The following is a 12447-nucleotide window of genomic DNA, read 5'->3' as shown; positions in this document are numbered from 1 at the left end:
CCTGGAGCCTGTTTCCGATTCTGTGTCTCCCTCTCTCTCTGCCCCTCCCCCGTTCATGCTGTCTCTCTCTGTCCCAAAAATAAATTTAAAAAAAAAAAAAAGTTGAAAAAAAAAAAAATTTAAAGTGTAAACCCTCCTAACACTGTCAGTAATGGTGTTGGAAAGCAAGCAGCCAAGGAAGGGACACTGGTTTTCCTACCTGTTTGAAGCTGTTCTTGCTGCAGGTCTGTTTGTTCTACTTGGTGAGGCTGACTAGAAAAGCTCTGGTTGTAACTGGCCTGGTACTGATTTTGCTGTTTCAAAGTTTCTGGTTCATTAACAGGAGGAACTGGGGCATTCATATTGAACACCTGTAAGTAAATAAAGTAAATGATTACTTCTTCCCCTTATTGCTAACAATTTCCCTACTTTTAAGATGACAGACCTCAATATTGGTTTTACTGAAAAATGTAAATACATTACAGAAGTCTCAAACACACACGTATATTCCCCCCATATACATATTTATTTATATTTATACATATACACACACACACACACACACACACACACCATATAGCACTTCAAGGAGAGCATAACTGGGTTTCAAAATTTAAAAATACAAAAATCAGCAGTCTTGAAAATGTTACTATAAATAAGAAATCTTTTAAGAGATGCAAACCACTGATACAATGTCACTTACAGAAATTAATTCTATGAATATTTTATTCATTTAAATTTTCTTCTTATTGACATTTTAACCAAAAGTTAATATTTTAAGTATTTAATCCTATAAACTTTCCCATGAGCACTGATTTAACTGTATCCCATCAATTACAATATTCTCATCCTTTCCTAGAAATTCTGCAATTTAGGGATGCTTACTGAAAAACCAGGATGAAGTATAACAGGTGAAATTTATTATGAGAAACTTCAGTAAAATAAAAGATTAAGCAAGTATGGGAAAATGTAGACAGTTGTTAAATCTCGGTAATGACTTACATACACAGATACAGTAGTCTACTTTTCTTCATGTTTACTTTTGTTAACCAAATCTAAAGGATGAAACTACAAAACAGTAAGATATGAGAGCACATAACTCCTAAGACTCAAATTTATCTCTGGGAGCAGGAAAAATCAGAGTTTATCAATTAAATATACTCTATAGTTGGGTAGATGCACACTCAAGCACAAAGTTAAATGAAGACTTTTCTGTTGAGACTTTGGCATGATGATAGTACACACTAGCCATTTAATGTTAGTTTAATTTACTTACCGTTTGCATGGATTGGAATGGAGCTGCGTTTACATTGATTCCACTGCTATGTAACGGTTTGCTTGTCCCAGCCTGGAACACCTGAGGCTGAGAAGCAGCCGGAAGGGATGACGATGCTGTAGTCTGGTCTGTATTTAAAGAGATTGTTGCCTAAACACAAAGTAAACAGATGCACTTTAGTGATAAACTAAAATTTAGCCAAGTCTACTATCCAAGTCTTAGTATGTTAAGAAATTCAACTGGGGCGCCTGGGTGGCTCAGTCAGTTAATTAAGCATCCAACTCTTGATTTCAGCTCAAGTAATGATCTCACAGTTCCTGAGTCGAGGGGGTCTGCACTGACAGCATGGAGCATGCCTGGGATTCTCACTCCCTCTCTCTCTTCCCCTCCCCCATTCATGTTCTCTTTCTCTCTCTCTCAGAATAAATTAACTTAAAAAAAAAAATTCAACTATTTCATAACAGCAAAATACTTGTATTGCATCACAGCAAAATAACGTATCGCATGCATTAGGTCCAAAAAGAGTCACAACATTAATAATTTACCTCTGCCCAATTCATAATAAGTGCCTATCAAGTTTATGTTACCTAGTAACAGAAACTTGCCTGAATCTGGTCAATTGGTTCCTTTTGTGGTCGTTGCTCTGTAGCATGAGAAGGCTGGTACAAGGGTTGAGATGCTGTATACCCCTCACTTGTGGATGAAACCAAAGGAACCTACACAGAAATAAAGCAATCAAAGCTGCTTTCTGTTATAAACCAACTCTAATACTGACAGGGCTAAGAAGTAGACAGATATACCTGTTAAATAGACTATAAAATCTAACAACTGCAAAAAATACATATGATATTAAAGATGAACATTAAATAAACCCAATCCAGTTATGAAGTCCCCCACAAATGCTTCTGAATGGCAACATTTACACTAAATTTTAGAATTATGAAATTTAAAATGTGTCTTCTCAAATTTTACTGTTTGAAATAAAAAAGCATATTCCTTACTATCATAAACATAAGATTTAACCAAAAAAATTATTTTTAAGTTATTAATACCAAAGTAAACATAAACATGGAAATAAAAGTAGACAGCTACCCTCACCAGACTTGTACAATGATAAAATTCATACCTGACTTTCATTACGCTAATTAAAGAAAGAGACCCAAGAACAGATTAAAAACAAATATGCAACAATATTTCTATCATTCCTACCTGTGTAGCTTCTGGTTGTACAGGAACTTGATTAGGCTGAGCAAGTCTAGATTCAGAATGAACTGCAAAATTGACCAAAAGCAACACTGTTATCCAAAATCAAATTTCTTCAGAAAAAATTTCTATAGCCAAATCCTAAAAAACACTTTTTGGTGATCATGAAAAGAATTAGGCAGGATCTTAGCTTTCAAGTGAGCATTTTGGTTCCCTGGTAGTCATTATTAGTATACTCTCACAATTGCTTTTATTTCTAGAAGGCATAACCCTAATCTGTTTTCTAACTCTTGGTAGAGATGTTACAGAGATAGGAGTACCCTTTACTTTAGAGAAATCCTAACTACCCTACCAAACTAACTGTGTCATTAAACATGCTTTTATTCAGCAACTCGTTTTATGAAACTGAAGATATTAAATATTTTATACAGTTCCAACTTTTGTGCCCTTAATGCCATGTTCTGGGAAAAAAAACCAAGACTCAAAATTACTAATGGTCCTTGAGAAAGACAGTCCACTTAACCCAAAGAACACACCAACAACTCTATTTGGTGCTACTACTTCTAAAAATGGTGTAAGACTATTAAGAGTTTGAAACTTCAACTGTCTTTTGACTCATCTTCTCCTTTCCTCTTAAGCATCCTCTTCTTTCCCACTTAGACCGTTGCATCTCATTTTTATTTAAGTAATAAAATGTTCAGAAATTCTCCCAAAAAGCTGCAAGCATCCTTCAGAGAAGGACACCCCTATTATTTTTATGCTAAAATGAATTTTGAAACTTAAAAAGCAAAGCAAAATTTCATTTATCTAAATTACAGGAAATGGTTCCCACAGGGCTGGAAGGGAGGATAACTAGTGACTGGAGGTACACACAAATAGGCTTCTGGAGTACAGGTAATGTTCCGGTTCTAGGTGCTGGTGTGTTCAGTTTGTGAAAACTCTTCAAACTCTACATTTGCACGTACTTAAGTCTATATGACAATAAAAAGTTTAAAAAAACGGAACCACAGTTATTCATATTATAGGAATAAAGAACATTTCTTATCAAATTAAAAGACACAAAATCCAAAAGTTAAGCAAACGTTAAAAGGGAAAAATTCATTTTCACATTTTTTACAAAACCTGAAAGCACTGGCCCTATATTTCTCACACAAAAATGTACAATTACTAACCTGGAGGGCAAACCAGCTGGGGCATATCCATGTTTTGTGTTGGATTCATAGGCTGTGCAGATACAATGGCAGGATCAAGTGTCTGGTTTTCAAAATCCAGCATTGAATCCTGCAAGTTAGGATATAATGGAATTAAATAATGTAAACACTTAAACCTTCAGTTAGTTAGTGTCTGACTGAACTGCACCTACCTGTATGAAATTATAGGGCCCCTGCATTTGCGCCATAAGATCCTGGACTCGCTGTCTTCTCACAAGGGGATCTGCCTGAGCCACTGGAGTCAGAGAGTGGGGCTCTGGTACTGAAGGAGATGCAGCTTGAGGTTGCTGCTGGAGTGAATTTACCACCTAAAGTGGAAGAAGTGGGGGGAGATGCAGACTGGTAGAATGAAAGAGCTCCATTCATGACCATCACAACAGGTCCCTGAACTATGTATGGAACTACATTATAAACAAGATAGTCAGCTTTAATATAGCTACTCCAACTGACAATTATCACAAATTTAACATTCAGTGCTATTACTTCTACAGTGTTCTCTACTCCACATGATTGCCACGTACCTTTTCAGATTTACTTTATAAACCGCTTTCAAAGGAAGGAATACCCATGCTTACTTCCAAAAAAACATATTGTGCTTAAACTGCTCTGCCTTCTATAGTAAGTAAATTTATATTTATCAAATACATATCCACCTCAGTACCTGATAAACAGCACTCAAGAAAAGTTACTATTTATCATCAAATTTTGAGTTCCCACCATTTCATTCTCTCTGCCAGTACCATAGAATCAAGCCCTATCACCTTATCTAAATTGCTACAAAAGCCAAAACTCACTATATCTACCTTTTACCTAGCTCTAATAATTTCTGATTATTATTGTTACTAATTCCCTGCTCTTCTAGGAAATCTAATTTTTATTACATCAGTCAAAATTTACATTCTGTCTGGCTTTTAAACCTGGGCAACTCATACCTGGTAAGCCTCAGTAAGTCATAACCTTATTTTCTTTTATAAGCAATAGTGAGATAATCATCATTACCTAAACTGATCACAAAGACCAACTGATCTGTCATCTACATCAGGCTGGTCAAAAAATTCCTTAGAATCCCATATGGATAGCCTTTAAAAAGACCCTACCTGCCAAGTACTTAAAAACAAACCATACTGGCATGGTGCTAAGTGTGATAATATACTTTTCTCCCTCAATAAAATGCAAAAAAGTACTTAACTACAAAGCACTGTTACTTCCCAGTCTTTTCCTACTATGCCAACCCGTACTTTCCATTCCTAATGTTCAACAAAACAAATATGCTAATTCATTTCTACCTGCATATCCATGCTAATATATACCTATTATCTGACTTCCCTGAAAATACACACCAAATCTACTTTTAGTCAAGGCCCAGTAGGTTCGCACACCACCATTACATAGATCTTTTACATCTTATTTTCTTCTAAACCTCCTCTAGTATTTCTGAACTGCCTTGCATAATTCAGCAAATACAGACTGTCCTGGTAGGGTTTCATGGAACAGTGTTTTCATCTAAACTAGGTAACTTTCTGGGGTCAGGGGCAGGTTATCAGTAGTATGTTTTGGCACATCAATAAGAGCTAAAAGTACTACTACAATTGCACCTTTGGAGAATGATAGAAGACATATTATTTTTTCTGCACTTTAGAGATATGAATACATAAAAGAAGTCACCTAAAAGAGGATGGAAAGGATGGTTGGGACTAATTTGGTAAGGCATTTGATTTTATCTTATAGGCAACATGGCACCATCAAAGAGTTTCAAGTGAAAGTAACTTAATCAAAACTAACTTTTCTAATAATTGACCTGTAAAAGTGAATAGGATGGCCTGGGGCAGTTAGAAAAGAAAAATATGAAGAGAGCCTCTGAACTAGACATGAGGACCTGAAAAAAGGTAATGTCAATTAAGGGACAGAATTAGGAAACACCAGAAGTCTAGCGCATTAGGGAGAAAGAGGAGTCTAAGAGGAAACTCCAATATATCCCTTGGAAGGTGGGCCTTTTCTGGAGGTTATCTATGTGGGAGCCCAGATTTTTAAACAGCAGCCTGGTATCGACAATAGAAAATCATGTACTTTAATAACCTTAGATAACTTTTTTTTCCCACTTCCACAGATAACTTTATATAAATTTTCTGTAGCTAGATCAGCAGAGATTCTATTAAACATACACAGGGATAAACAAATTACTTTTTAAAACATAATGATCCTGTTATGTGTACTAAGTTTAATATGACAGTAAATGTACTAATAATGCAAAAAACTAAATCTGTTCTTAGGAGAGATAAAAATGACTAATTAAAACAAAAGACATCAACTTTGCAACTGAGAGAACTCTTACCTCAACTGTTTCAACTGTCCACTCATCTACCTGCTCCTTTTCACCACTGCTGAACTGTGTTTCTGCCATAAATTGTCTATTTACATACTGCAAAGCAAAATAAATGTTTGAGAATTGTTTGAAAGGCAGAAAAGGAAAGCTAGCATTAAATAAAAATCATACCTCTGTTGATTCAACTTCGCTTTGTTCCGTGTATTCTTCTGCTGGCTCAGGTTCTAAGTAGTTAAAAATTGACATAAATGAGTGTTAAGAAAGTATTTTTTTTTATTAGCAATTCATTTCAACTCCAAATAAGTTAACAGTTTACCATCAAACAGCCGGAATTTATTTACAAAGTTACAATAGTTAGCATTAAGTTTCTGTATTTTATCATTCTTACAATATTTAGAGTTTTCTTTACCATTTATTACAGAATAAATTAGGCTCAAGAGTAGTTATTCTGGACTAGGTATAATGCCAATAAAGACCTAAGTTAAAACCTCTCTATTCTTAGAGTACTATCATACAGCAACATACAGATTAAAAATCTTACTATTTTAACCTACTTGGTAAAGTGGTTGGGGGGATGGAGAGGAGGCTTACTATGTCCATCTGCAACCATAAATTCCACCAATGTGCAATCTTCCCTTCTAGTTTCAACCTAATAGCTAAGACTTGTGTAAAGTGCTTACTATGTGAGAGGCACCATATATATACTTTCACGTACTGCTTTCTCACCAGAGATAAACAGAGAAATTCAGTCACTTGCCCAAAGTTACATAGCTAATGAGCGTCAAAGCCAAGATTACAATCCAGGCAGTCTGATTCTTTTCAACCATTTCAAAATTCATACTCTGACAATGTTTCCAATGGTACTGAGAATTTTATTCATCAACTTAAGTTATAAAAGTATTCCTGGTAAGTGCTTACCTACATATTAGTGTTGTACTAAAGTTAATTTGAAAAGATCCCTTGCCACTGAGAAATTTATGGTTCAGGATTAGAGTTATAATCTCCCCATCATTTAACATACACACACACACCCTTCATACTATTCACTTCATATACTGGCATGGTAAACAACAATAAATCTAGGTATGTCAGCCAAAATGTACTTAAAAAGTCCTAAAACATTTCCCCTCATCTGTACTCCAGGCCAGCAATATTGCAACAAAAAAAGTTATCAGTTTGTAATAGTGATCAAGACCAGTAAGTAAATGATTGATCTTCAAGACCTCTGGGAATTATTCTTAATATGCATTGTTTTAATGTTTTGTTGTGCTTAAAGCTCCTTTAGGGGCGCCTGGGTGGCGCAGTCGGTTAGGCGTCCGACTTCAGCCAGGTCACGATCTCGCGGTCCGTGAGTTCGAGCCCCGCGTCAGGCTCTGGGCTGATGGCTCAGAGCCTGGAGCCTGTTTCCGATTCTGTGTCTCCCTCTCTCTCTGCCCCTCCCCCGTTCATGCTCTGTGTCTCTCTGTCCCAAAAATAAATAAACATTGAAAAAAAAAAAACTCTCAGTGTGCATACATAACTAAATAAATGCAGAGCTTGAACTTGTGGCAAAGCAGAGTAAAACCAAGATTCCTACACTACAGCTCATATCCACCTAAGTACTCACCAGCTTCAGCTACCTGATCTTCAGCTGCAGGTGCTGAGGCTGCCTCTTCTTCCTCACATAGCCCATTCTGGTGGTTGTGAGTGCTGTCAAAGTAGTTTGACTGGAAAACACGCTCAACAATTTCCTTTAGAGCTTTATCTAAAAACAGAACATGAATTATAATGTTAGACTATCGGGCATGCCTGACCTGAGTAAGATTCAATATGCTACAAAATGCTGTGGTAAGAAAAAAACCTTATCAACTGTTACTGAAACATACATATAAAAAACACTGAAGTCCACTAAGGACAGAAATTATGGAATGATAGAGAACAAGAAGAATCTATTAGTACTAAACTTTATATATTTCATGTAACTGCAAGAAAAAAAAAAGCTGACAGTTATCATTTATTCATTATTTATTTAGCACCTACCTATATGTTAGGCAATGTGCTAGGCAATGGGGCTACAAAATATGTAAGATACAGTATATGCCCTCCCTAAGTTTCCCTAAGTTTACAGTCCAATAGAGAAAAGTTATCAGATATAAAAGCAGTGAAATCACATCTGTGAAACGTACTACAAAGAGGTACAATGGATTGAACCTAATCAGAGAGAGGCACAGGAAGCTTTCCTGGTGTGTGAATGCTGCAAGAACAGAGATCTAGAAGATGAGTAGTAGAAAGAAGTGTTTCAAGGCAGAAGCAACACCATTTACAAAGCCCTGTATAAAGGATAAGGATATAGAAAAGGGGTACCAAATACAAGAAAATGAAAGCATGCACTGTAGCTGAGGAGGGATAGGGAGGAAGAAAAAGTATACAGACTAGTCTGGAGAAACTGATTAAGAGCCAGAACATGCAAGGTCTTTAAATTAAAGACAAATGTATATAAAATTTAATTTAAAAGACAGCCATTAAAAAATTTTAAAGAGGGATGGGGAGGGTGGATTCAGTTAAGAGAATGCACTAAGGGAGAAACGTAGGAGAGACAGATTCAGAAGATATTTGAAAGGCAAAAAACTGTCACAATTTGGTACACACTAAGCTATGAGAGGGCAGAGCAGCAGGTGAAGGAGTGTGTCAAGAATTCATCTCAGGTTGCCTGGGTGGCTCAGTCAGTTAAGCGTCAGACTCTTGATTTTGGCTCAGGTCAGGAGATTGAGCCTGGCCCTTGGACTCCTCGCTGAGCATGAATAGCCTGCTTAAGATTCTCTCTCCCCCTCTCACTCAAAAACTACAACAAAGAAGAATCTCAATTTCCTGGCCTTGAAAACATAGAATATACCTATGTACATAGAATGTATCTATTCCCTAATCAGTCACTATACAGAAAAATAAAACTTCCCAGGACTATATTAAAATATCATAAAATTACCTCTATTAACAATAAAACTACCAACAACTTTTTCTATGCCACACATTTCATGTTTTCCTTCCCCACTTCAGAGGCTCACAACTCAAAACTATTCATTTTAAAAAACTTATGCAGGGGCGCCTGGGTGGCTCAGTTGGTTAAGCATCCGACTTCGGCTCAGGTCATGATCTCATGGTCCGTGAGTTCGAGCCCCGTGTCGGGCTCTGGGCTGACAGCTCAGAGCCTGGAGCCTGTTTCAGATTCTGTGTCTCCCTCTCTCTCTGACCCTCCCCCGTTCATGCTCTGTCTCTGTCTCAAAAATAAAATAAAAACATTAAAAAATTTTAAAAAAATAAAAAATAAAAAAAATATAAAAATAAAAAATAAAAAACTTATGCATGAGGGACCGCCTGGGTGGCTCAGTTGGTTAAGCAACCGACTCCTGATTTAGGCTCAGGTCATGATCTCATGGTTTGTGAGTTCGAGCCCCAGCGTCAAGCTCTGAGCTCACAGCACAGAGCCTGCTTGAGAGTCTCTCCCTCTCTCTCTCTGCCTCTCTCTCAAAATAAATATATAAGCATTAAAAAAAATCTGAAAACTGAATGCACATAAAAATACTAACTTGAATACATTAGTAACTTTTCATTAGTTATAAAGATGTTACATTCCTAAGGTAAGTAAACAAGACTAGGCAAAAAACACCATAACAAGATATAAACTTATACTTTAACCCTTGTTACTCATCAATAACGTTCATGAAAAATTGATCAGGCTTGAACTAAAACTACTTTTTTAAGCTAACAAGTTTATACACGTATGTAAATTTCTTCCTAATAAAACTTCCGTACATATTTGTGGCAAAACTAAAATTAAGAAGACACAAAGATTTCTTTACAAAGAAATACACTAAACAACACAACAAAGAAAATTTTTTTAGTTTATTTTTAATTTTTTTTTTTAATGTTTATTTTTGAGAGACAGAACACACGCATACATGTGTGGGAGGGGCAGAGAGAGAGCAAGACAGAGGATCCCAAGGGAGCTCTGCTCGGACAGCAGAGAGCCCAACATGGGGTTCAAACCCACGAACTATGAGATCATGACCTAAGCCAAAATCAGACACCCAACTGACTGAGCCACCCCAGAGCCCTGAAAAATTCTTAAAAAAAAAAAAAAAAGTTTATTTATTTATTTTGGGGGAGAAAGAAGCACAGTGGGGGAAGTGGCAGAGAGCGAGCGAGAAAGAGAATCCCAAGCAGGCTCTGCACAGCACAGAGCCCTACACAGGACTCAATCTCACAAACTGTGAGACCATGACCTGAGCCAAAATCAAGAGTCAGACATTTAAACGACTGAGCCACCCAGGTGCCTCAAGAAAATTATTTCTTAAATGAAAAGATATAAAAGAGTTGTTTCTTCGTATTTGATTTACCCATTTCCTTAAAGCAAATACAATCCAAATTACATCATACAGTTTTGCCAATTAAAGCTTTTAATCCGATTTAATTTTTCACCAAACAGCTAAAAATAAGGTATAAGCACTTTTACCTTAAGATGTTCAAAAATCTACTTCCCTAAACCACCTTTATAAATAGCAAAGATAAGAACCTATTATTTACTAAGAGAATAAACCTAAAATTCCTAATTTACTAATGAAGTGAAGCTTAAATGTCCTTTGTTTTCTTTAAAGTCAATAAACATTGCATATTTGAGGTTAAGGTTTTTAAAAAGCACAAAAGAATTCATGTCCTCAAATTACCAGAAGTCTATGAAAAACTAAGAAAAGATGAAGGCAATGACCATGAGTAAAATGTATGAGGTATAGTAAGTATTTTTTCACAAAATTTCAGCCATAAGGAAAAACCAGTCCCTATCTAATACCAAGAACTCTGGAAAGCCTATTCAGTATTAATCTGTCCACCTCAAGCAGAGAGTAAGTTACAAACAAAATCGTGATAAGTCAGGGGATTCCCATCTCTACAGATTTATTGATTCAAGATGGGTTTTTTTTTACTTACACACACACACACACACACACACACACACACACACACACAGCAGAAAGGAAAAAAAGGAAATAAACCAAAAAGTGAACAGTAGATGAATGTTACTTACACAATTCTAAAAATTTCTCCAATTAACATTACTTTCAAAAAGAAAACTAACTTTTAAAGATTCTTAGTTACAAAATTATATTCTTAGTTACAACAATTATAATACTCACAGGTTGTTCCACATACAGATTTTTCCTTTCCTTCTAGCAAGTCCCATAGGTGAATGGAGGCATGTTCATACTGCTCATTCAACCTTATAATAATAATTAAAAAGCTAATTAATTACCTTTTAGTTGTCAAGCCAACATTTAGAAGTTTCTACTACCAAATACCACTATACCTCAAGCTCATGTCCCGTTCAGGGTCTGCTAATTTGTAGAATTCATCCAACAATGACAATTCCTCTTCAGACAATATTGGCACTCCATTCAATCCTTGCTTCAGATCAGTTCGCACCTCATCATCCCCCAATTTGTCCAAAACATACTGGAGCTCAAGTACAGTTTTTAAACGTTTTTGTTCTGCTTCTTCTCTCATAAGCTGCTCCCGACGTGCAGTCTTCTTTATTGTTTTCTGAATCTGCATAAAAATATTAAGCATAGACATTAAAATGAATTTCACAAAACTCCCAATTTAGTTCAACCAATTTCATTTCCAATGTAAGACATATTTTACTCGATGAGTTATGTGATCCTGATACACAAAATGCTGATTCCTAACGTACACATAGAGTTTAATATCTAATAACATCATCTGTTTTAAACAGATGTTAGAAATTCAGAACATATCTTTCTTTCCCTATAAGGTATTATCGTAACACTAAATGTTGCCAATAAAACAATATATTTGGGATTTGCTTCAAAATAATCTAGCTGACAGGGAACAAGGGAGTATATCAAACAGGACTGTCCATGAGATAAAAACTGTAGAAGCTGGGTATGGGTACAGAGGTATTCATTATATTCCTTTCTTTAGTTTTGAAATTTTTCATAATAAAAAGTATAAGAATTAAAATTTCTAATTAAGAACCCGAGCCAATTAAAAAAGAAACCCGAGTACAGCAAAATAAAAAAAAATCTTACCTATATCCATCTCCTCTATGGAAAACTGGTCCAAAATTTTCATTTTAAGTACCTACTATCAACTTAAAAAGAGATGCTAAAACCCACCACTGTTTCCTCACAACCCACTGCTAGTATTATATTATCCCAACATTTTGAAAATAGTGACTAAAACTAACTTGTTTTTATGAATAAGGGGATGCTGGCAGAGAAAAAGAAGGTGGCAGAAGACAAATAAATGCTTAGTACACATGTATTTTTCCCACTACTCTTTTCCTAGTACTCGTCTTTTACTTTCCTGTGAAGGTTGAAGGGAGAACATCAACCAGACTCAAGTACGTCTCTCTCTTCTCATGTCCAGTGTCAGACTGGGCTCAAAGAATGGTCAGAATTTTAAAG

General features: G+C 35.9%; 1 protein-coding gene across 2 annotated transcripts in view; it reads right to left on the bottom strand.

Annotated features, from left to right (window-relative positions):
* CAPRIN1 (cell cycle associated protein 1) overlaps positions 1-12447 on the bottom strand; it is a 38878-nt gene that overhangs the window by 8074 nt on the left and 18357 nt on the right. Inside the window, exons 5-15 of one of the 2 annotated variants that reach the window (XM_043580915.1) lie at positions 11328-11566; positions 11158-11240; positions 7599-7736; positions 6164-6216; positions 6002-6088; positions 3822-3977; positions 3631-3739; positions 2465-2526; positions 1861-1971; positions 1256-1405; positions 200-350 (exon numbers count right to left, since the gene is read on the bottom strand). In XM_043580915.1, the coding sequence (XP_043436850.1) occupies positions 200-350; positions 1256-1405; positions 1861-1971; positions 2465-2526; positions 3631-3739; positions 3822-3977; positions 6002-6088; positions 6164-6216; positions 7599-7736; positions 11158-11240; positions 11328-11566 (1339 nt within the window). Of the gene's footprint in view, positions 1-132; positions 351-1255; positions 1406-1860; positions 1972-2464; positions 2527-3630; positions 3740-3821; positions 3978-6001; positions 6089-6163; positions 6217-7598; positions 7737-11157; positions 11241-11327; positions 11567-12447 lie in introns of both variants that reach the window. The other variant, XM_043580916.1, reaches the window with a different exon arrangement.

The sequence above is a fragment of the Prionailurus bengalensis genome, chromosome D1 (assembly GCF_016509475.1).
Source record: "Prionailurus bengalensis isolate Pbe53 chromosome D1, Fcat_Pben_1.1_paternal_pri, whole genome shotgun sequence".
Classification (NCBI taxonomy): domain Eukaryota; kingdom Metazoa; phylum Chordata; class Mammalia; order Carnivora; family Felidae; genus Prionailurus; species Prionailurus bengalensis.
This window is presented reverse-complemented; position numbering and strand designations above follow the sequence as displayed.